The sequence below is a fragment of the Nerophis lumbriciformis genome, linkage group LG30 (assembly GCF_033978685.3).
Source record: "Nerophis lumbriciformis linkage group LG30, RoL_Nlum_v2.1, whole genome shotgun sequence".
Taxonomy (NCBI): Eukaryota; Metazoa; Chordata; class Actinopteri; order Syngnathiformes; family Syngnathidae; genus Nerophis; species Nerophis lumbriciformis.
In genome coordinates, this window is record NC_084577.2 from 22,180,564 (window position 1) to 22,207,586 (window position 27,023).

At 35.7% G+C, this 27,023-nt stretch overlaps 1 protein-coding gene across 1 annotated transcript in view; it reads left to right on the forward strand.

Moving 5' to 3' along the window:
• Positions 1-4,941: 4,941 nt before the first annotated feature.
• Positions 4,942-27,023, forward strand: part of scn2b (sodium channel, voltage-gated, type II, beta) — a 23,554-nt gene continuing 1,472 nt past the window's right edge. Inside the window, exons 1-4 of the mRNA XM_061925800.1 lie at positions 4,942-5,091; positions 17,480-17,640; positions 17,727-17,961; positions 25,687-25,879. Coding sequence (XP_061781784.1) covers positions 5,019-5,091; positions 17,480-17,640; positions 17,727-17,961; positions 25,687-25,879 — 662 coding nt within the window. The 5' untranslated portion in view covers positions 4,942-5,018. The remainder of the gene's footprint in view (positions 5,092-17,479; positions 17,641-17,726; positions 17,962-25,686; positions 25,880-27,023) is intronic.

The following is a 27,023-nucleotide window of genomic DNA, read 5'->3' on the forward strand; positions in this document are numbered from 1 at the left end:
ACTTGTTGACATTTAGAAAAAATCCCCACTTTGACAAAAAAATCCGACTTTTTGACACTTAGAAAAAATTCCGACTTTTTGACACTTAGAAAAAATTTCCGAGTTTTCGAAACTTGGAAAAAAATCCTGAGTTTTTAGAAAAGAAATGTCCGACTTTTTGACACTTAGAAAAACTCTGGACTGTTTGACAAAAATAATTCCGACTTTTTGACACTTAGAAAACATTTCCGACTTTTTTAAATTTAGAAAAAAATCTTGACTTTTTGACACTTAGAAAAAAATCCAGATTTATTGACAAAAAATGCCCAACTTTTTGACAAAAAAAATCCGACTTTTTGACACTTATAAAACATTTCCGACTTTTTTGAAACTTAGAAAAAATCCCCACTTTTTGAGACTTAGAAAAAATCCCCACTTTTTGATTTAAAAAATTCCGACTTTTTGACACTTAGAAAAAATTCTGACTTTTTGACACTTAGAAAAAATCCAAACTTATTGACAAAAAATGTCTGACTTTTTGACAAAAAAAATTCTAACTTTTTGACACTTAGAAAAAATCCCCACTTTTTGACAAAAAAAATTCCGACTTTTTGACACTTAGAAAAAAATCCAGACTTTTTGAAACTTTGAAAAAATCCCCACTTTTTGACACTTAGAAAAAATCCCCACTTTTTCACAAAAAAAATTCCCACTTTTTCACAAAAAAAATTCCCACTTTTTGACATTTAAGAAAAATCCAGACTTTTTGACATTTAGAAAAAAATCCCCAGTTTTTCACACTTAGAAAAAATCCCCAGTTTTTCACACTTATAAAAAATCACCACTTTTCAAACTTGGAAAAAATCCCTATTTTTGACACTTTGAAAAAATCCCCACTTTTTGACACTGAGAAAAAATCCCGATTTTTTCATGCAGAAAAAAATCCAGACTTTTTGACACTTAGAAAAATCCAGAATTTTTGACAAAAAAATCCCCATTTTTTGACACTTGTAAAAAATCCCCACTTTTTGAAACTTGGAAAAAATCCCCACTTTTTGAAACTTGGAACAAATCCCCACTTTTTGAATCTTGGAAAAAATCCCCACTTTTTGACAAAAAAAATTCCGACTTTTTGACACTTAGAAAAAATCCAGACTTTTTGACACTTAGAAAAAATCCAGACATTTTGACACTTAGAAAACATTATCAACTTTTTGACACTAAGAAAAAATCCCCACTTTTTGACACTTGGAAAAAATGCCCACTTTTTGACACTTGGAAAAAATACCCACTTTTTGACACTTAGAAAAAATCCCCACTTTTTGACAAAAAAATGTACGACTTTTTGACATTTAGAAAAAAAAGTACCTCTGTAGTTCCTGCCAGTCATTCTTCCTTTCTGCTGAGCTCAGTTTCTCTACTGTACATGTCACCAGACCAAACTCATTTTAGCTCAGGGGCCGCATGGAGGAAAATCGCGGGCCGGACTATTAAAATCATGGCATTAAAACTCAAAAATAAAGACAACTTCGGATTGTTTTCTTTGTCTTACTTTGGCCAAAAATAGAACAAACACATTCTGAAAATATTACAATAAAAACATAGAAAAAAAATAACGGCAGCGGTAAAGTTTAGATCCATGAAGGAAAGAAGAAAGTGAATGAATGTTTATAACTGAATACATTTACATATGCGTAACATTTTTTATTTTTATTTTTATTAATTAAGTAATGTTTATGACAACCTTTTTCCAAAACACAATATAGAATTTGAGATATAACAAGATAATGTAGTTACAAAAAAAGTGGGACCCAAAAAATGTACTGTGGGGTCCCATTTTCATGACTTGATGGGGTCCCCGGGACCCCATTTAGAAAATTCCGAGAGCCAACACCGATGGAGTATTGGTGCGTGTAAAACAGCAGCAGGTGGCTGTGGCCTGCGGGCTGGATCTAGTACTACTTAAATATCATCCCGGGGGCCAAAGATTAAGTCATTCGCGGGCCGGATCTGGCTAGGGGTCCTTGACCTTGACACATAGGCACCAGACCCTCAGTTACAAGTGAATAATTAGTCACAGTTTGGCTTCTTTTAGCTTTTTTTTTTTTTTTTTTTTCAGATTGCTTTTCATGTTTTTCGTGTTTTTTTCCACATGCGCAGATTCTGTTCACGATCGCACGGACTCTGTTTGCGCGCGTACGGGCTATCTGGACTTTTTATGCTGGTGCGGACTCTGTTCGCATATGCGTGGACTATGTTTGCGCCGATTATTCAGTCTGTCCCGTATCGTTTTACAGCCTTTTGAAAAGGGACAGAAGCTGCACAGCTGCCAGAATAAACATCACACAAGTAAATATAGCAACCGCAATACAACAAGATCCCAGTGCCCTGCAGGCACAGACACGATGTCTACGGGAGGTGCATGTAAAATAAAACCAGTATCTTGTGTGTACTGAAGAAATATGACATATATAAATATTGTTATATGTAACTTAAATTGGATATAAACTCATTACATGCAATTTTAAGCCTTTGTTTGCTGTAATTGCAAATTTTCTGAGGTTTTCAATTCAATCTTATATATCACAGTGAACTCTCATAGGTACTGATTTTATAGTTAAGCACCTCTCTGTGTGCAATTTTTACTTTCCACCCACAGTATGAATGCATCTGTATATATATATATATAGTATAATATTTAAACAACACATTCAGAACATGCATTCTCAGGACTGGACTGTGCACCTTACCTCCTTTTGCACTATTTTTCTCTTTCCTTCCTATGTTTTGCATATGTGTAGACTGTCGCACTGATACTGGAGTTGCTTTTAATCTCATTGTACCTGTGTATAGTGACAATAAAAGGCATTCTATTCTATTCTATTATATCTGGAGTTGCATGTTATGAGCCTCTGTCATAGATTAGTTTCACCCTGTAAATAAAAACAAACTCTGCACGAATGACTAATCATGCAAAATGTATACAAACCCCGTTTCCATATGAGTTGGGAAATTGTGTTAGATGTAAATATAAACGGAATACAATGATTTGCAAGTCATTTTCAACCCATATTCAGTTGAATATGCTACAAAGACAACATATTTGATGTTCAAACTGATAAACTTTTTTTTTTTTTTGCAAATAATCATTAACTTTAGAATTTGATGCCAGCAACACGTGACAAAGAAGTTGGGAAAGGTGGCAATAAATACTGATAAAGTTGAGGAATGCTCATCAAACACTTATTTGGAACATCCCACAGGTGAACAGGCAAATTGGGAACAGGTGGGTGCCATGATTGGGTATAAAAGTAGATTCCATGAAATGCTCAGTCATTCACAAACAAGGATGGGGCGAGGGTCACCACTTTGTCAACAAATGCGTGAGCAAATTGTTGAACAGTTTAAGAAAAACCTTTCTCAAGCAGCTATTGCAAGTAATTTAGGGATTTCACCATCTACAGTCCGTAATATCATCAAAGGGTTCAGAGAATCTGGAGAAATCACTGCACGTAAGCAGCTAAGCCCGTGACCTTCCATCCCTCAGGCTGTACTGCATCAACAAGCGACATCAGTGTGTAAAGGATATCACCACATGGGCTCAGGAACACTTCAGAAACCCACTGTCAGTAACTACAGTTGGTCGCTACATCTGTAAGTGCAAGTTAAAACCCTCCTATGCAAGGCGAAAACCGTTTATCAACAACACCCAGAAACGCCGTCGGCTTCGCTGGGCCTGAGCTCATCTAAGATGGACTGATGCAAAGTGGAAAAGTGTTCTGTGGTCTGACGAGTCCACATTTCAAATTGTTTTTGGAAACTGTGGACGTCGTGTCCTCCGGACCAAAGAGGAAAAGAACCACCCGGATTGTTTTAGGCGCAAAGTTGAAAAGCCAGCGTGTGTGATGGTATGGAGGTGTATTAGTGCCCAAGACATGGGTAACTTACACATCTGTGAAGGCACCATTAATGCTGAAAGGTACATACAGGTTTTGGAACAACATATGTTGCCATCCAAGCAACGTTACCATGGACGCCCCTGCTTATTTCAGCAAGACAATGCCAAGCCACGTGTTACATTAACGTGGCTTCATAGTTAAAGAGTGCGGGTACTAGACTGGCCTGCCTGTAGTCCAGACCTGTCTCCCATTGAAAATGTGTGGCGCATTATGAAGCCTAAAATAGCACAGCGGAAACCCCCGGACTGTTGAACAACTTAAGCTGTACATCAAGCAAGAATGGGAAAGAATCCCACCTGAGAAGCTTAAAAAATGTGTCTCCTCAGTTCCCAAACGTTTACTGAGTGTTGTTAAAAGGAAAGGCCATGTAACACAGTGGTGAACATGCCCTTTCCCAACTACTTTGGCACGTGTTGCAGCCATGAAATTCTAAGTTAATTATTATTTGCAAAAAAAAATAAAGTTTATGAGTTTGAACATCAAATATCTTGTCTTTGTCGTGCATTCAATTGAATATGGGTTGAAAAGAATTTGCAAATCATTGTATTCCGTTTATATTTACATCTAACACAATTTCCCAACTCATATGGAAACGGGGTTCCAGTACAATCTGCATACAGTAGTCCTGCAGCATCCCAAGGAAAGGCTGATTTCAAAGGGTTTAATTGTTTGTTTGGCTCGCACGGCAGCATTAGTTTTGTGAAATATATCCCTATACATTTCTAACAGTATAATAACTAACGCGTTTCCAATTTGACCTTTTTTTAATACATTCATAATGTGTCTTGTCGATTTAAATACATTTTCCAATAACTATTTCAATGGATTTATTCACGATCATTTCGTGTTTGTTGTCTGGCCCGCCCGCCCGCCTCCCTCATACACTACGAACCATAAAACCAACCATCACAAGGCTACAGACACTGCCAGCTATGTCCTGCCTCTAAGCACACACTCTTTATTTTTCAGCGTTTTTACCTGCCAAAAAGCTTTTTCTTTTTTTCTTTTTTTGCTCTATTTTTGCATTTGTCCTGCCCCCCCCAAAAAAAAATCGTTTTTGAGCGCTTTGAAGCAGCGGCCATGTGTGTCAGTGCGCAGGCGGAGAGAAGCGGCGTTGCTCGGCTGCTGATGCTGCTCCTGCTGGGGGTCTCCGGTAAGAAGACATCACGTCGATAGGATGGGCTCCACTCGGCAAAAAATGTTATCATTGCATATTTTTTATTTTTTTTAATTAAAATGACTATGAATGACGTCGGCCAGGCCGTGAAAACCTTTGATAATAAACGTTTCCGCGGCCTGCCTTAGCCATTTGTTTTGCTATTTCTAAGGCCTATAAAAAATATCCCCATTTAAGATGAAACACATGCATGATGGAGTGCACCTGTGTCATCATAACCATATTTATATTATTCATAATAATGTCTCATCTCACTGGTACGTTGGAGCAAACGCACAACAGCCTTGGCACAATTGGTATAACATCATCAATTATTTAACACATTCTCCTTTTTTTCCAAGCCTCCTATATAGTTTTTTTTTTATAATAAATGACCCAAAAACACACCACAAAATTAATATGTCAATTATCTTTATCTTCCCAATGAGGAATCATAGCAAGGGATTTTATTAGGTTAGGTTTTATTGGTTTGTTTTCAACAAGTAAGGTGCCACACCCTTTTTCGTCCACATGGCAACTACTGTTTTGTGAATTATTTGATGTTGATGATTGATGTGCAGCAGTGATATGTGCAGATTTTAGTTAAAGTAGCAATGCATTTTGTTGCTAGATTGTGTTTATAATTTGTGCTACAAAGCTCACGCAGAAGGACAGTTACAAAAAACAACCACTAGAGAGCAGCAGCAGATCAATTATTTTTTTCCATATGTTTGATTTGAATGGTTTTAATTGTATTCATTTTTATTTATTTATTTATTTATTTTTAAGTAGAGGAGAGCCTATAAAATCCTCAATAATGGAGACAAGTCAGACATGGAGTTTTCTTATTAAAAAAAAAAACACTTTACCTTATAAATGTATTTATGCATTTATGGGAGTGATACAGTAAGTGTAACAGTTTGTTATTGGTTCTGTAACCTTCCCTTTGTGTTGTATTGCATTTTTTCTAAAATTCTAAAAATGCATTTTACCACTTAGAAATCATATTTTATAGTTAAGTAAAAGCCCAGATATTAAATTTCAAAGTTTTAAATAAATACATACATTTTTCATTAATTTATTATAATTGAAATGAAATAAATAAATGGTATTAAATGTGTCAATAATTAAAATAATGCAAAAGCACATTTAATATTTTAATTAAATATTTAAGTTTTTATTTTTATTTTAAGATACATGACACACAGGTTTATGAAATAATTAATTACATAAATAAATGATTAAATTGTTAAACAAATAATTCATTAAATTGTAAAATAAATAGTTAATTGAAAGGTGAAATAAATAATTAAAAATATTAAATAAGGATATAAATGTATATAATTTTAAATTAAGTTAATTGATGAAACATTTAACAAAAGTACTTTAATTTAGTCATAGTACAGTACATGATGCAATAACCTGATTTCAGCCAGCATTAAATAATTTATTATCATTATTTTTATTTTGTTTATTATTTATTATCTCAATTGTGGCTTTTTGTTCTCGTTCTCAACCGGGGTTGCATGGAGAGTCAATTGGGATGAAATTCATTCGATAAATAAATATTTAAATAAGTACATACATTTTTCAATAATTTAATAAAATCTAAGTTAATTAGAATTGTGTTATTAAAGTTATTAAAGTTTTTTTAATATTTATTATAAAATACATTAACAAGGTGCTGACACACAGGTTTATGAATAACTAATTGAATGAATAAATGATTATATTGTGAAATAAATAATTCATTAAATTGTGAAATAAATATTTTTCAATATTATATAATGATGTAAATGTTTATAATTTTACATTAAGTTAATTGATGAGACAATTAACAAAAGTACTTTAATTTGCTTTGACTTTAGTCATCAGTGCATGATGCAATAACCTAATTTCAGCCAGCAATAAATGTTTTAATATTATTACTATAATTTTTTAATTAGTTATTATCACTTTGTTTTACTTGTTGAGCTTTTTGCAACACCTGTTCTGCAAGAAATTACGTTCTCAACCGTGGTTGCATGGAGAGTCAACTGTGACGAAGTTCATTCCATAAATAAATATTTAGATAAATACATACATTTTTCAATAATTTAATAACATTTTAATTCAATTAGAAATATGTTATTAAATATGTCAATATTCAAATAATGTAAAAGTACATTTAATTAATTATTCAAGTTATTTTTTTAATTATAAAATACGTTTACAAGGTTCTGCTCCACAGGTTTATGAAATAAATAAATAAGTACATGTGTAATAATTTGAAATAAATTATTTAAACTATAAAATAATGATATAAATGTAGAACATTTTACATAAAGTTCATTGATGACACATTTTACTTTAACTTTAGTCATAGTACAGTACATGATGCAAGATCCTGGTTTATGAAAGAATCATTAAATACATAAATGATTAAATTGTGAAATGGATAATTCATTAAATTGTGCAATAAATCATTTAATATATTAAATAGTGATATAAATATATATAATTTTACATTAAATTAATTGATGTCACATTTGATCAAAGTACTTAAATTTACTTTTGTTTTTTAAGCGCAAAAATATGACTAAAGTGGTGACGCTGTCTTTTTCTTTTACTGACTGTTTAATTAAGAAACATGTATTATTAATTTTGTTTATTTATTTTAGCACAGCATAATTGTATGTAAATATATTTTCCCTTCTAACACAGTACATTTGGTAGTAACTTTAAATCCATCATTCTGTCCCATTTGACCCTCCACCGAGTTGTCAAAAGAAGCGAGAAAATAAAAAGAAGAAGAAGACAAAGCAGAAAACATTCCAATTTCCATTTAGTGTTAGCGAGTATTCTAATGTCGTTATAATTGAGGATGATTGTCAGGAGCAAAGTTTAGTCTAGTTAATGGTTTGTTTGTGTATTTTCTTACTCCCTTATAACGTCACAACCGGGCTAATGTTAGCATATGCGTTCCGAGCGTAATAAGGCAGGGAAAAAAGAAAAACTCAGATGCAAGCAGTTCTGTTCGAATCCCGCTAACGCCTCTTCTCGCTAGCTTAGCACACACAAACAATTCTTCATTTCAGAGCCTTCTGAGAGTGTTTACGTCAAAGCACAGTAAAACTGAACATACACAGTAAAGTGTGTTAATATTACTTGCATGAGATACAAAATAACTTCTCTGTGACAGTCCAACATGAAAGAAATGCATTAAAAGCAAATGCGCTAGCTCGATGCTAATAATACGTGCTAATAATTAGCATCAGCCATTTAACAGGGCAATTTCCTCACCCCAAAATGTATGCCGAACATTAAAGATTCTAATCAAAGTGAGGAACAGTTATCTTTACCATTTTGAGCTGGAAGCTAAAGAACACATAATAACAATAATAATAATAATAATAATAATACAAATAATAATACATACCAGGGGATTACTCAAATTTTTACAGTTTACACTTTCAGTTATGTTCACTTAAAAAAAACATCGTCATGTATTTGTATTCGGTGTGTGGTTCGTAACGTTGGTACAGTGAGGGGTTTCGTAAATCCAGGTTCCAATCTTTAGTATGAGTGACATGGGCCTGCACTCCTTAATCTGAAGGCCCTGGGCAACACATAGATCAGACCTGGGCTTCAACTCTTCCCAGAAGAGTTGAAGCTGTAATAGCTGCAAAAGGTGGACCGACATCATATCGAACCCTATGGTTTAGGAATGGGATGGCACTTGAAGTTCATATGTGAGTCAAGGCAGGTGGCCAAATACAAACCCCATTTCCATATGAGTTGGGAAATTGTGTTCGATGTAAATATAAACGGAATACAATGATTTGCAAATCATTTTCAACTCATATTCAGTTGAATATGCTACAAAGACAACATATTTGATGTTCAAACTGATAAACATTTTTTTTTTTTGCAAATAATCATTAACTTTAGAATTTGATGCCAGCAACACGTGACAAAGAAGTTGGGAAAGGTGGCAATAAATACTGATAAAGTTGAGGAATGCTCATCAAACACTTATTTGGAACATCCCACAGGTGAACAGGCAAATTGGGAACAGGTGGGTGCCATGACTGGGTATAAAAGTAGATTCCATGAAATGCTCAGTCATTCACAAACAAGGATGGGGCGAGGGTCACCACTTTGTCAACAAATGCGTCAGCAAATTATTGAACAGTTTAAGAAAAACCTTTCTCAAGCAGCTATTGCAAGGAATTTAGGGATTTCACCATCTACGGTCCGTAATATCATCAAAGGGTTCAGAGAATCTGGAGAAATCACTGCACGTAAGCAGCTAAGCCCGTGACCTTCCATCCCTCAGGCTGTACTGCATCAACAAGCGACATTAGTGTGTAAAGGATATCACCACATGGGCTCAGGAACACTTCAGAAACCCACTATCAGTAACTACAGTTGGTCGCTACATCTGTAAGTGCAAGTTAAAACTCTCCTATGCAAGGCGAAAACCGTTCATCAACAACACCCAGAAACGCCGTCGTGGACTGATACAAAGTGGAAAAGTGTTCTGTGGTCTGACAAGTCCACATTTCAAATTGTTTTTGGAAACTGTAGACGTTGTGTCCTCCGGATCAAAGAGGAAAAGAACCATCCGGATTGTTATAGGCGCAAAGTTGAAAAGCCAGCATGTGTGATGGTATGGGGGTGTATTAGTGCCCAAGACATGGGTAACTTACACATCTGTGAAGGCACCATTAATGCTGAAAGGTACATACAGGTTTTAGAGCAACATATGTTGCCATCCAAGCAAGGTTACCATGGACGCCCCTGCTTATTTCAGCAAGACAATGCCAAGCCACGTGTTACATCAACGTGGCTTCATAGTAAAGGAGTGCGGGTACTAGACTGGCCTGCCTGTAGTCCAGACCTGTCTCCCATTGAAAATGTGTGGCGCATTATGAAGCCTAAAATACCACAACGGAGACCCCCGGACTGTTGAACAACTTAAGCTGTACATCAAGCAAGAATGGGAAAGAATTCCACCTGAGAAGCTTAAAAAATGTGTCTCCTCAGTTCCCAATCGTTTACTGAGTGTTGTTAAAAGGAAAAGCCATGTAACACAGTGGTGAACATGCCCTTTCCCAACTACTTTGGCACGTGTTGCAGCCATGAAATTCTAAGTTAATTATTATTTACAAAAAAAAATAAAGTTTATGAGTTTGAACATCAAATATGTTGTCTTTGTAGTGCATTCAATTGAATATGGGTTGAAAAGGATTTGCAAATCATTGTATTCCGTTTACATCTAACACAATTTCCCAACTCATATGGAAACGGGGTTTGTACTTTTGGCAATATAGTGTATGTATTTATGTGAAGCTGAAATCTAATTGGACAAAAAAAATCAAACATACGTCACTTTTCCTGCATGAAGTAGCCGGAAGAGCAACAGAAAACATGGCTTTCTGCAAAGTTGCAAAGAGGTGCGAGTGGGAAGGCGAGTGAGATGGAGAAATATGGGAGGGGTAGAGGGACTGGAGGTATGCAGGAGGTTGCTTCACTGCAGTATTTCATCTCTTTGCAAATGTGTCCGTCTTACATCGCATCTGCTCCGCTCGCCGCAGGACCGCCGAGTCAGCAGGGGACGATTCCACCCCCCCCCCCCAAGCGTGTACGTGCGGCGAAAAAGGGTGGAAGGCGTAAAACGTAAGCAGATACCGTAGGTGACTTTGTGGGCATGACGTGGACAAAGCACTGCTGACACACAAGAGATACCCGAGTCAATTTGTGAGTTTATGAGTAAATAATACATATAGGACAGTGGGCGGACATTTTAGAGAGTGCATAGGTGTGTGTGTGTGTTGAAGTGTGTGTGTGTGTGTGTGTGTGTGTTGAAGTGTGTGTGTGTGTGTGTGTGGTGCAGGGAGGCAGGCCTGTGGAGTGGTGCAGCAGCAGTGGGAAGCCAGCCAGAAACACCCGACTGCAGAGGAGAGAATGGTGCAGAGTCCCATCACGCACACACACACACACACTCACACACACACACACACACACACACACACACACACACACACACACACACACACACACACACACACACACACACACACATCGCAGTTTCTACCAGGGTGCAAACTCACACTTTGGAGGGAGGAGAAAATGTTCAATGTTATCGTTCCAACTTATTCCGCTGTTTTCGTTTGCAAAAGGTTCTGACTGAAGCCGAATCGTGCAAAAAAAACAACTATTTGACCTATAAGCATACAGGTATCAAACTCAAGGCCCGGCCGGGGGCCAGATGTGGGGCCCGCCACGTCATTTTTACAATATGTATCAATAAAGTACTGTAATTTTCCTTACTAAATGTATTCTTTCTCTCTATTTTGTAATCGCAAATTATGTTAACTTAAATATTGTCTATGTGGGGGGGGGGGTGTAGTCAGCGCTGCTTGTAGGAGCAAAAGTCACCACCGCTGTCCGGGGTGCTTAGGACGAACACCATCGGGCAGCGGCGAGGTGTGTGCTGACGACGAGACACAGCTGGCAGGTGATTAGATTTCACAGGTGGTACCTGTTAATCTAATCATCTGTTGTCTTTAACAATAAGCGGCGGGGAGCAGAGGGGAGAGAGGATACGGACGTGACTGAAAAGTCCTGTTCCGGGAGAGAAATCTATTATTGAAAGAAAACAATATCATTAAAAACCTTGTTGAACCTGCACGCTTGGCTCTTGTGCCGTGTCTTCAGTGGAACTGCTAGGACAGGGGTCGGCAACCTTTACCACTCAAAGAGCCATTTTGACCCGTTTTACAAATTAAAGAAATCAATGGGAGCCACAAAACTCTTTTGAAATTTAAAATGAAATAACACTGCATATAAAGTTTTTTTTTGCTTTATGCTATGTATAAACAAACTATTATGGGTTACATTTATGAAATCAATGAACGACTGCAGAGAAAATGAAATAAAATTTCTGCATGCAACAAAACGTTTTTAACTCCCATGAATTGATTTACGTGGACCCCGAGTGTGTTGAAAAACGTATTCGGGTGTTACCATTTAGTGGTCAATTGTACGGAATATGTACTGTACTGTGCAATCTACTAATAATTCGCCCGGAAGAGTTTGAGCTGTAAGGGATTCTGGGTATTTGTTCTGTTGTGTTTATGTTGTGTTAAGGTGCGGATGTTCTACCGAAATGTGTTCGTCATTCTTGTTTGGTGTGGGTTCACAGTGTGGCGCATATTTGTAACAGTGTTAAAGTTGTTTATATCGCCACCCTCAGTATGACCTGTATGAGTGTTGATCAAGTATTCCTTGCAGTCACTTACCTGTATATGCAGAAGCCGCATATAACTTTTGACTGGGACGGCACGCAGTTAGTATGGTGAAAAAGCGGACACGGGCGCGACGACAGGTCGTAGAGGACGCTAAAGGCAGAGCCCTCCCGGCACGCCCTCAATATCGTTGTACGGGTGAAAATCTGAGAATGGTTGCCCCGGGAGATTTTCGGGAGAGGCACTGAAATTCGGGAGCCTTCCGGAAAAATTGTGAGGGTTGACAGGTATTCAGCTGAGCCGCATCACACTGATCAAAGAGCCGCATGCGTCTCCGGAGCCGCGGGTTGCGGACCCCGTGCTAGGAAGCGACTTCCACAGTCTAATTATGCAAAAATATTTGATCAAACATCCCAAACATTTTCTAAATAGAAATAAATACAAATAATAATGATTTCAAAGCAAGTTATCCATCAAATTGTGTAAAAGGTAAAATTTGGAAATTTACAGCATATTTTCTTCTCAAAATGAAAAAAAAACCAGTAATTTTTTTTACTGTTATAAACTGTGGTGTCGTTTTGAAGTTGGAACAGTTTGAATCAGATTAAAAATGTGGGAGATGTGGAATTTTGAAGAATGTCCCATTCATTTCAATGGGAATTTCCCCAAAATTTGGGAATTTCGGGAACAGTGGGAATTTTTTTGAAAATGGTAAAAAAAAAAACTTGAACGGACTGAATGAGTTGAAATTAGAGACGTCCGATAATATCGGCCTGGCCGATAAATGCGTTAAAATGTAATATCGGAAATTATCGGTATCGTTTTTTTTATTATCGGTATCGTTTTTTTTTTTGTTTTTTGTTTTTTTATTAAATCAACATAAAAAACACAAGATACACTTAAAATTAGTGCACCAACCCAAAAAACCTCCCTCCCCCATTTACACTAATTCACACTCATTCACACAAAAGGGTTGTTTCTTTCTGTTATTAATATTCTGGTTCCTACATTATATATCAATATACATCAATACAGTCTGCAAGGGATACAGTCCGTAAGCACACATGATTGTGCGTGCTGCTGGTCCACTAATAGTACTAACCTTTAACAGTTAATTTTACTCATTTGCATTAATTACTAGTTTCTATGTAACTGTTTTTATATTGTTTTACTTTCTTTTTTATTCAAGAAAATGTTTTTAATTTATTTATCTTATTTTATGTTGTTGTTTTTTTTTTAAGTCCTTATCTTCACCATACCTGGTTATCCAAATTAGGCATAATAATGTGTTAATTCCACGACTGTATATATCGGTTGATGTCGGTATTGGTTGATATCGGTATCGGTAATTAAAGAGTTGGACAATATCGGAATATCGGATATCGGCAAAAAGCCATTATCGGACATCCCTAGTTGAAATGGTTGGTGTTGGAATTTTTCAAATCGGTCGAGAAATGTTGAAGTAGTAACATGTTGAATGAAATGGTATTACGGAATTCCTGGAATTTCGGGAAAAACATGTAATCGCAAATTATGTTAACTTAAATATTGTCTAATTATGCAAAAAATATTTTATCAAACATTCCAACCATTTTCTAAATAGAAATAAATACAAATAATAATGATTTCAAAGCAAGTTATCCATCAAATTGTGTAAAAGGTAACATTTTGAAATTTACAGCATTTTTTCTCTAAATTTAAAAAAACTGTTACTTTTTTTACTGTAATAAACTGTGCTGCCGTTTTGGCATTTACAGTAATACGACAAAAAATCTACAGTTGTTGATTTGCGGTAAAAAAAAACAAAAAAAAAACTGGCAGCTCAGGTGCCAAAATTTTACTGTCAAATTTCTTTTTTTTTTATTTACAGTAAAAAACAAATGTAAATTTTACTGTAAAATGTCTTCTACAGCAGTGGTCCCCAACCACTGGGCCGTGGATCTATTGGTACCGGGCCGCACAAGAAGAAAAAAAAAAAAAGAAAAAAAAATATATATATATATATATATATATATATATATATATATATATATATATATATATATATATATATATATATATATATATATATATTTTTTTTTTTTTTTTTTTTTTTTTTTTTTTTTAAATAAATCAACATAAAAAACACAAGATACACTTACAATTAGTGCACCAACCCAAAAAACCTCCCTCCCCCATTTACACTCATTCACACTCATTTACACAAAAGGGTTGTTTCTTTCTGTTATTAATATTTCTGGTTCCTACATTATATATCAATATAGATCAATACAGTCTGGCGGGATACAGTCCGTAAGCACACATGATTCTATTTTTTATGACAAAAAGATATCATACATACTCTTATCATTTTGTAGTGTGGAATATTACAAAAAGCTTGATTGAGTGAAATTACTTAATTAGTAATTCAGTAAGTTGAATGATGCGGACACATTTGTTACTGGATACTTTCTAATACGCTTCTATAATATTTTATCTGAGTCTGTAAATTAGTTTGCTTATTGATGATTTTTGTTTGGTTTTGTATTGTGGAGTTATATTTATATGGTAATTATTATTCTGTGACTGTAAACTGTTTGCTTGTTTTCTTATTGATGCTTTTATTTGTTTCTGTATTTGTGTAGTAAAATTGCATGTTTCTACTTGTAATTGTATTGAGTTTGTGGACCCCAGGAAGACTAGTGGGTTGTTGTGGCAACCAGCTAATGGGGATCCTTAATAAAAAATAGAAAATAATAAAAATCTATGTACCTTGGAGATTTTGTATGTGTAAGTAATATTCAACTATAATTTTTTTAATATTGACAAATGTGTTGTGTTTTTAGACTGCAATATTGTTCTATTATGTACAGCTATAGCTTGTGTGCTAGTATGTGCTGAGCTGTTGTGGAGCTGCTCGCCCCTTGTAGCCTATAGCGTTACCTTTTGCAGATGACCTGGCAAAAATACCAGAAAAGACCATTTTTGCGTGCTAATTGAAGGACATTTAAATGTTAATATCAGTGCGCCTAAATCAGAGATTTTACATGCCCATAAAAATCCATAAATAAATTAAAATTAAAATGTAATTAAATTTAAATTTAAATTTAAATTTAAATTTAATTTAAATTTAAATTTAAATTTAATTTAATTTAAATGACACATTAAATTTCTTTAAAACCATTTTTTTTTCAAAAAGCCTTCAGTAAGGTTATGTTCTCTCCACAAACTGCTGTTATGGCAGAATCCCTACTTTTTTTCCCCTCTGCAGTTTTTATTTTGCTTTCCAGGCGTCTAAACCACGCTCTTATCTTTCCAAACAACAGATCGGGCCCTGTCATCTTTGACAGGCCGCCATCGATCGAGCCCGAAAGTGCTCCGAGCGAAATGTGTTGGGCTGGTTTCAGTTGAATGGGCTGCCGTGCACCGATCGTTGTTTGTGCTGCTTACTCCAAAAAAAATCTGTTCTTTGTTGAAAGTCGTTGAGAGGCACTTTAGCACAGACAGGGCGCAGAAGAAGAGTTGGTAGTTTGTAGACGTGGATAAAAAATACATTCTCGTTCTGGTGCGTCATGAATGCTTGAGGGAGGAGTTGGTGTTATTGTGGTTTCAGTAATTGTCTTGTTAAAACAATGTTGGGTTCTGACGTTGATTTGACCATTGAATTTTGGTCATTTTCTAACGAATGTTTTATATGGCACATACAACGTTGAAACAACATGCTTTTTGTCAACGTTTATTCAATGTCAGGTTGTGACGTTGATTTGACCATTGAATTTTGGTCATTTCCTAACCAATATTCTACAACGTTGAAAAATCATGCATTTTCACAATGTTTAATCAATGTTGGGTTCTGACGTTGATTTGACCATTGAATTGTTGTCATTTTCCAAGGAATGTTTTATAACGCAAATACAACGTTGAAACAGCATGCTTTTTGTCAACGTTTAGTCAATGTCAGGTTGTGACGTTGATTTGACCATTGAATTTTGGTGATTTAGTAACCAATATTCTACAACGCAAATACAACGCTGAAAAAACATGCTTTTTGACAATGTTTAATCAATGTTGGGTTCTGACGTTGATTTGACCATTGAATTTTGGTCATTTCCTAACCAATATTCTACAACCTTGAAAAAACATGCTTTTTGACAATGTTTAATCAATGTTGGGTTCTGACGTTGATTTGACCATTGCATTTTGGTCATTTTCTAACGAATGTTTTATAACGCAAATTCAACGTTGAAAAAACATGCTTTTTGGCAATGTTTAATCAATGTTGGGTTTTGACGTTGATTAGACCATTGAATTTTGGTCATTTCCCAACCAATATTCTACAACGCAAATACAACGTTGAAAAATCATGCTTTTTGACAATGTTTAATCAATGTTGGGTTCTGACGTTGATTTGACCATTGAATTGTTGTCATTTTCTAAGGAATGTTTTATAACGCAAATACAACATTGAAACAACATAATTTTTGTCAACGTTTATTCAATATCAGGTTGTGATGTTGATTTGACCATTAAATTTTGGTCATTTCCCAACCAATATTCTACAACGCAAATACAACGTTGAAACAACATGCTTTGTGACGACGTTTACTCAATTTAAGGTTGTGGCGTTGATTTGACCATTGAATTTTGGTCATTTCCTAACAAATATTCTACAACGCAAATACAATGTTGAAAAATCATGCATTTTGACGATGTTTAATCAATGTTGGGTTCTGACGTTGATTTGACCATTGAATTTTTGTCATTTTCTGACGAATATTTTATAACGCAAATACAACGTTGAAACAACATGCTTTTTGTCAACGTTTATTCAATGTCAGGTTGTGACGTTGATTTGACCATTGAATTTTGGTCATTTAGTAACCAATATTCTACAACGCAAATACAACGTTGCAACAACATGATATTTGACAACGTTTACTCAATGTCAGGTTGTGACTTTGATTTGACCATTGAAATTTGGTCATTTCCCAACCAACAACATGGATCCAACGTTGTCTCAATTTACAAATACAACTATTTTGCCACCTTGTTTCGAAGTCCATTTTAAAGGACATGTAAGTATAATCAACGTTGTATCAATGTCTTGTGCCTGCTGGGTTTAGATTACCCGTAGTTTAATCCCTCCACTAGTAATGAAATGTTTTTCCTTGCAGGTTCTTTATGCATGGACGTCATTGTGCCAAGTAAAATCAACGTCAAGAATGGGACAGATATCAAAATCCCCTGCACTTTCACTTCCTGCTATAAGATAAACCCGCCCAAGTTTGTCATGAACTGGACCTACCAAGAAACAGTCAACGAAACGGAAAAAATGGTAAGAATGTCAAAGCCAAAGTTCGAAGGGTGAACTTTAAAAAACCCTACTTACTATAAACCCTCTTTCTTAACTTCTCTCCATAGTTTATGGCGTACAACCAGAAGAAAGGAATGATGGCCCGGCGGTTGGTCACGCTGCCAGACAGGGTCCCGTTCGCAGACCGGGTCACGTTCGCAGGGAACCTGGAAAAGAATGACCTGTCAATCACCTTGTCAGATGTTCAGGAGGACGACGAGGGCTTGTATCACTGTTACGTGATCAATCCCCCGGACCGCATACACGGACACGGCTTCATAAAGCTCAATGTTTTTCCTGAACGTAAGATGATGGCCCTACCTTCTGGGAAAAAAAAAATGTCGAAAACATGAACTGAAATTCACTAGTATATTTCTACGTAGATTTTAGTGCAGCTATTAGCCCGCGTGCTAGGCCTGGGTCCTTGACAAATTTGGCTGGATGGTATTTTATTATTGCCCGTTAACAATATCATTGTCAGCATTATTTTGAAACCAAATTTGGCATTAATGTACCACGTTTTTCCGATTAGAAGGGGTTATTATGATTTTTTTTTTCTACTTTTAAAACACTTCCTTGTGGTCTACATAACATGTAATGGTGGTTCTTTGGTCAAAAAGTCGCATAGATAATGTTTTACAGATCATCTTCAAACCGGTCCTATTTACCTTTTTGCGGCTCTACTTCGACAGCCTCTTCTCTCCGTCATCTTTGTGGTACCGGTAGTTTTTAGCTGACAGATATAAGTTAGAACTGTACGCTACTTTGTATTAGAAATGTCAACAGCAGAGGATGAATGCCCCACAACAAGAGGATAGAGGAAAAGAAGGAACTTATTGACTATGGCAGGGACGAAAATGGTGGACGCCCGCTTTGCAGACCCCAAATCAGCAGGAACCAATAAGTAAGAAAAGTTGGTTTTGCATAATATTGCGAAACAAAACAACAGATATTTTTTCTTAACGGGTGCCATTTTGGGGTCCTCATACACCCGTATGTTGAAGCACGGTACGTCTGACTATGGTAGCCGTAATGCTCTGACAATCCATCAATCGGAGCGGCTTTGTAGCTTACCAAAGTCGTACTCAAACATTTTGAGGCTTGCTTACTTACCTGTAATTGCGAGAGTCATTTATTAAACAGGCGTCAACCTGCAGTCTACTCGTATCTCTTATGTGTGAGTGCCATCTACTGGTTGCACTTATCATTACACCATGTGCCAAATATAATGGCTTCAAGGTCGGTAAGCACAACCAGAATTAATACGTACATAAGGCGCACTGTCGATTTTTGAGAAAATGGAAGGATTTTAAGTGCACCTTATTGTCCGATAAATACGGTAGTTACAATATATGATATTAACAATGGAATTAACACTTTTTTACCAATGCAATTAGAAGGTCAATAACTGTTGATTATCCAAATTAAATAAAGAAATAAAAAACATTAGATGGGCTCTCAATCTTTGTTAGCAAAACTAACCTAACTTAAAGGGGAACATTATCACCAGACCTATGTAAGCGTCAATATATACCTTGATGTTGCAGAAAAAAGACCTTTTTTTTTTTAACCGATTTCCGAACTCTAAATGGGTGAATTTTGGCGAATTAAACACCTTTCTAACATTCGCTCTCGGAGCGATGACGTCACATCGGGAAGCAATCCGCAATTTTCTCAAACACCGAGTCAAATCAGCTCTGTTATTTTCCGTTTTTTTCGACTGTTTTCCGTACCTTGGAGACATCACGCCTCGTCGGTGTGTTGTCGGAGGGTGTAACAACACGAACAGGGACGGATTCAAGTTGCACCAGTGGCCCAAAGATGCAAAAGTGGCAAGAAATTGGACGTTTGTTCCGCACACTTTACCGACGAAAGCTATGCTACGACAGAGATGGCAAGAATGTGTGGATATCCTGCGACACTCAAAGCAGATGCATTTCCAACGATAAAGTCAAAGAAATCTGCCGCCAGACCCCCATTGAATCTGCCGGAGTGTGTGAGCAATTCAGGGACAAAGGACCTCGGTAGCACGGCAAGCAATGGCGGCAGTTTGTTCCCGCAGACGAGTGAGCTAAACCCCCTGGATGTCTTGGTGACATCAACTCCAAAACTGGACAGATCAGCTTTCAGGAAAAGAGCGCGGATGAGGGTATGTCTACAGAATATATTAATTGATGAAAATTGGGCTGTCTGCGCTCTCAAAGTGCATGTAGTTGCTAAATGTATTTCATATGCTGTAAACCTAGTTCATAGTTGTTAGTTTCCTTTAATGCCAAACAAACGCATACCAATCGTTGGTTAGAAGGCGATCGCCAAATTCGTCCTCGCTTTCTCCCGTGTCGCTGGCTGTCGTGTCGTTTTCGTCTGTTTCGCTTGCATACGGTTCAAACCGATATGGCTCAATAGCTTCAGTTTCTTTTTCAATTTCGTTTTCGCTACCTGCCTCCACACTACAACCATCCGTTTCAATACATTCGTAATCTGTTGAATCGCTTAAGCCGCTGAAATCCGAGTCTGAATCCGAGCTAATGTCGCTATAGCTTGCTGTTCTTTCCGCCATGTTTGTTTGTGTTGGCTTCACTATGTGACGTCACAGGAAAATGGACGGGTGTATATAACGATGGTTAAAATCAGGCACTTTGAAGCTTTTTTTAGGGATATTGCGTGATGGGTAAAATTTTGAAAAAAACTTCGAAAAATATAATAAGCCACTGGGAACTGATTTTTAATGGTTTTAACCATTCTGAAATTGTGATAATGTTCCCCTTTAAGTAAATATCAAACATCTTGAAGTGCAGTTTTTTCCCCCCCGAGTTGGAAAAACCGGGTTGTTTGTTTTGTTGGCTTTTTTTGGTTGCCATAACGTTCCTAGAAATCTGGCGTACTGGCTCGTTTTGTCCGTGTCGTTGGGTTCATATTGCTTATTCGGTCTGAAGCGAAAATATTCACAAACATGGATATTTGGCTTTGCAAACACATTTTTTTCCTCCTAATTTTTGGTATTTTGCGAGCGAGGTTCTGTTCGTGCATCCTGTGTGTGCGTAAGCCAGCAGCTCCGCCTACGCCCCCCCAGAGACAAAGATTGCGGACGACTCACAAGAGGGTTCACTCCGTTCATTTCAAGGCGCTGTTTGCAACTTGCTCTCGGTTACATTTTTTTCTCTAAATCAGAAAATATAAGAAGAACACCACTGGCTAGCTTAGGTTACCACTTGTGTTTCAACAGAACACATTTGTTTTAAAACTGTCTATATTTTTCACAATTACTAAGTTTATGTTTTAAAGAATATTCTAGCCCGACAAAAAAATAGGTATTGATTGATTGACTAATGCTAACTATCAGTGACGTGCGGTGAGGTTCATGGCTGGTGAGGCACTGTAGCTGAGATAGGCTCCAGTGCCCCCCGCGACCCCAAAGGGAATAAGCGGTAGAAAATGGATGGATGGATGAACCCTAAAGAGTATCTTATTCACCGTTTGATTGGCAGCAGTTAACGGGTTATGTTTAAAAGCTCATACCAGCATTCTTCCCTGCTTGGCATTCAGTATCAAGGCTTGGAATTGGGGGTTAAATCACCAAAAATGATTCCCGGGCGCGGCTCCGCTGCTGCCCACTGCTCCCCTCACCTCCCAGGGGGTGATCAAGGGGATGGGTCAAATGCAGAGGACAAATTTCACCACACCTGTGTGACAATCATTGGTACTTTAACTTAACTTTAACTGTAGCACACAAAAAAGCACATTTAATTAAAAAAAAACGTTATTATGGTCTTAGCTTTACTTATAAATGAAGTCCATGCGCCGCTCCTTCTGAACAAAAGCATAAATAACTTCTGTATAGAAGTCTTCCTTATCTTTCTTCAGTTTTAAAAGTCTCTCTGTCTCGATGGAGATCTTCCTTTTATTATTACCTCCTGCTTCGATTGAAAGTCAAGTTTAGAAAACTGTTTTATTTTAGATATGTAATCCTCCATGTTAAAAGTCCAGGCGAGAGGAAAAAATAAACGATTGCTTGTTGTCACTTATTCTGCAGCCGAGTAGTCGCAAAAATGATCCCTGGGATCACTAGCGCCCTCTACTACCAGGAGGCGGGATTACTGTGAGCCTCACCCAGTGCGTCTTCGCAGTCGTTTTATGATTGCTCAGCACAATACGTTACACACATGCAGTTGTTGACCAAATACACTGTACATTATATACCTCAGCTAACTAAACTATGGAAATGGATAATATAATTCATATAGCAATACGGTCTCACTGCACAGCAGGCCAGCAGTTAGCCGAGTCATTGCGCAATCCATAGTGAGGCTCAACTGGCTCTTCTCAGTATTTGAACGGCAAATGTGAAAATTCTGCAAATTTGAATAAAAATAATCTAAAACTGATGAAGTTAAATGGAAAATAAATTTATAGTATAATCACAGGATACATATAACAATTTAATTCATTTCTTTTTACATTTTTTTTCTTTCCATGATGGCACGTGAGGCCCCGCCTCACCTGCCTCCCCTCACTGCTAACTATCCAGATTGGTATCTGCGGAAGTCGCTTCCTCGCGGTCCCACCGTCAGACACGGCACAGGAGTCCAGCGTGCAGATTTAACAAGGTTTTTAATGATCGTATGTTTTTATGCAACGTTTTCTCTCTCAGAACGTGACTTTTCAGTCACTCTCCAAACTTCCTGCCCCTCCTGCACCCGGCCGCTCACTCTTAAAGACAACAGATGATTAGATTAACACGTGCCACCTGTGAAATCTAATCACCTGCCAGCTGTGTCCGAAAATGATTTTTTACCTTGAAAAAACTTTTTTTCACTTGAAAAAAAAAATTTACCTTGAAATTTTTTTGTTACCTAGAAAATCATTTTTAACGTTGAAAAAAAAAAATTTACCTTGAAAATTTTTTTTTACCTTGAAAATCATTTTTTACCTTGAAAATCATGTTTTAACTTAAAACACTTTTATTTTATTTTTTTACTTTTTGAATTTTTTTTTTAATTTTTGTAAAAAAAAAATTATTTATTTAATTTTTTTTTTAAATTTCTACATTTTTTTAAATTAAAAAAAAATTTAAAAAAAATTTATTTTTAATTTATTTTATTTATTTTTTTTATTATTTTTTATTTTTATTTTATTTTTTTAATTTAATTTTTTTTTTTTAATTTAATTTTTTTTAAAAATTATTATTATTTTTTTTTAATTTAATTTTTTTTTTTTAAATTTTATTTTTTTTTAATATTTTTAATTTTTTTTTAATATTTTTAACTTTTTAAACTTTTTTTTTAACTTTTTTTAACTTTTAAAAAAAATGTTTACCCTAACCCTAACCCTAACCCTAGCCCTAACCCTAACCCTAACCCTAACCCTAACCCTGTGGCCCTCTTCCTCAGCACCACGGACAGCGGCGGTGACTTTTACTCCTACAGGCAGCACTGGCTACACCTCCCCCCACAGTATCATGAGCCAACAACACCCGAAGCCAATGCACATGCACGTGTTGCGTAATACGTAGTCACGCCGTTACGTCCGAAAAGCCATATTTGTATAACGCTTAAAAATACACTGGAAGGTTAGCGCCCTCCAGGCATCTGTGTAAATGTTGCAAACAGCCCCTTCAATTTTGTTATTAAATAAACACACTCAGGTCTGGATGGCACCTCTATATAGCCCAGAAAAGGTGGGCCTTCTGTTCATGACTCAACTTTTTATTTATTAATGGCCAACAAGAGGTGGAATTTAGTCTCTCGGCATCTTTCTTCCACTCCGTCAGTGGCCAGGCTAACTCAGCAGCACTTTCTTGTTGTGTGCTGCATGTTCCGCAACCATACTTGCCAACCCTCCCGAATTTTCCGGGAGACTCCCGAAATTCAGCGCCTCTCCCGAAAACCTCCCAGGACAAATATTCTCCCAAAAATCTCCCGATTTTCAGCCGGAGCTGGAGGCCACGCCCCCTCCAGCTCCATGCGACCTGAGTGAGGACAGCCTTTTTTCATGAAGGGAGGACAACAGGGTGACAAGAACTAAATCATCCAGACTAGAGATACATTGTATTATTATGTTTATCTTACCTACAAATAAATATATATATTAATTAAAAAAAAAAAAAAAAACATTTTTACTATATTTTGCTAAAAACATCAAAATTAATTGTATTTTTATTTGTATTTTTTCTGACTCCTTATTACATCCAGCCATAGAATTATACATTAAAATAAACATATTTGAAATAATTAATTTTAAATGATCATAATAATTCATTTAAAATGACCATATTTAATTATTAAAACAATTGCTTGTTTGTCAACAACTTTAGCATTTTATTCATTACATTTTGAAGCTCTCAGAAGCCAAGTTATGTTATATTCCTTAATATTTATTTATGCAAGTTTGAAGTATCAATTATCTAAACAGTTTTGTTTGCATATTTTCAGGATGTAAATATATATATATATATATGTATATATATATATATATATATATATATATATATATATATATATATATATATATATATATATGTCATGTCTGTGTGATCATGTTTTTGTTTTGTCATGTTCGGTTTTGTTTTTGGACTTTTTGTGCACTTTTGTTTTGTCACCATAGCAACCATTAGTTTTCACCTGTCACGTCACGCACCTGTTTCACGTTTTGAGTCACGCACCTGTTTTCGTTAATCATGTCTATAGTATTTAAGTTCATTGTTTTCAGTTTGTCGTTCTGACGACATCCCCGCATTTATACTCTCCACACACCCTTTTGACACTTGCTGCGCTTTTTCATGCCGTTTTTTCATCCAAGTAAGTTTTCTTTATTCAAGCCATAGTTTGCAAGTATTGTTTAATTGTTCATACTTTCTGCCAATGTGCAAGTTCTGTGTTTATAGTCTAGTTTTGTACCTCCGCCCCTGTGCGCGCCTTTTGTTTGATCCTTTTCTTTGTAGTTATAGTGTTTAAATAAATCATGTATTTACCTTCACGCCACATCTGGTCCAATTCACTTGCATCTCGGGAGAACAAACCAAGCCAAAGTCCAAGTCTTGACAGATGTCGTCAGCACGACAAACTGAAAACAATGAACTTAAATACTATAGACATGATTAACGAAAACAGGTGCGTGACTCAAAACGTGAAACAGGTGCGTGACGTGACAGGTGAAAACTATTGGTTGCTATGGTGACAAAACACAAGTGCACAAAAAGTCCAAAAACAAAACCGAACATGACAAAACAAAAACATGATCACACAGACATGACAATATGTATATATATATTTATGAAATGCTTGACTTGGTGAATTCTAGCTGTCAATATACTCCCCCCCTCTTAACCACGCCCCCAACAACGCCCCCCCACCCCACCTCCCGAAATTGGAGGTCTCAAGGTTGGCAAGTATGTCCGCAACATAACAAAAACACCACAAGCTGGAGTGCAGTAAATGAGTGTTTCCATGGTGACGGCCGGCAATACACGCAAAATCCTCATTTCAATAGGACGATCTGCACAACTTTTTATGAATTGTGTGAACTATTTTTCGTCACAAGAATTGTTTTAATATATGTTATACTAACAAGGATTTGTTTATTGTTGCATTGAGTAATATTATTTATTTGAAAAAAATGTTTTCCTTTTGTTGTCATATATATCATAGTACTGTAACTATAGGCAAATTCAGAATAATATTAAAAGTTTCGTTATCAGTATATCTTCGGCAAGTATTAAATCCATGATAAGCACATTATAAGAGCAATGAGCGCTTATTAAATTGGGTTGAAATTTCTCATCCATAATTGGCTACGTGTTTCCTAGATGCTGTGGGCCTTCTGTTCATGACTCAGCTTTTTATTTATTAATGGCCAACAAGAGGTGGAAGTTAGTCCCTCAGCATCTTTCACCCACTCCCTCAGTGGCCAGGCTAACTCAGCAGCACTTTCTTTCCACTCTGTTTAATCAGCCCAGCGGAGCTTTTAGCCAGTAGCGCTGCTCTTGTCTCTTCCACATATTTAACGCTCATCCTCATCCTTTCCCCTCAGTGCCGCCGCCGAGAGACTCCACCATTGCGGTTGCGATCGGGGCGTCAGTGGGCGGAGTGCTCGCTCTCCTCATCCTTTCCATGGTCGTCGTGAAATTCCTCCGTCATCATCTCAAGCAGGAACTGATCTCGGAGGAGAAGACGGAGGAAGAGGGGAAATTAGAGGCTGAAGGTGCCACAGAAGAGGGAACAAAGTAAGAATTCACTAAATCAGAGCCTGCTATACTGTATACACATATATATATATATATATATATATATATATATATATATATATATATATATATATATATATATATATATATGTATTTATATATACATGTATATACACACACACACACACATAATGTGTATATACTGTATATATGTATGTAAACATGTTCTGTATAAATACATATATGTATATTAACATGTATATATACATATATACATACACATATACTTGTATATATGTGGATATATATACACACATACATGTATATACACATATTTTTACATATGTACATATACATATACACATATATTTACATATATACATATATATAGAAATATATATACATATATACACATATATACATATTCATATATACATATATGTATATATACATATATATATACAAATATACACATATACATTATCTATATGTATATGTATATATACATACACATATACATGTATATATGTAGATATATATATATATATATACACGTACGTACATATATATATACATACACATATATACATACAGTATACATATATATATACATATAGTACATATATACACATATACATTATATACATATATGTATATATATACATACACATATACATGTATATATGTAGATATATATACACGTACGTACATATATATATATATATACATGCACATATATACAGTACATATACATATATATATATATATACATATAGTACATATATATACACATATACATTATATATACATATATGTATATATATATACATACACATATACATGTACATATGTAGATGTATATACACATACGTACGTACATATATATACAGTATATATATATATATATATATACATACACATATATTTACATATATACACATAAATATATATATATATAGAAATATATACACATAAATATATATATAGAAATATATACACATATATAGAAATATATACACATATGTATACATATACATACATACATATTCATATATACATTTATATATATACAAATATACACATGTACATTATATATACATATATATACAAATATATGCAATATATATACATATATAGATATACTGTACATATACATATATATGTACATATAGTATACACATAT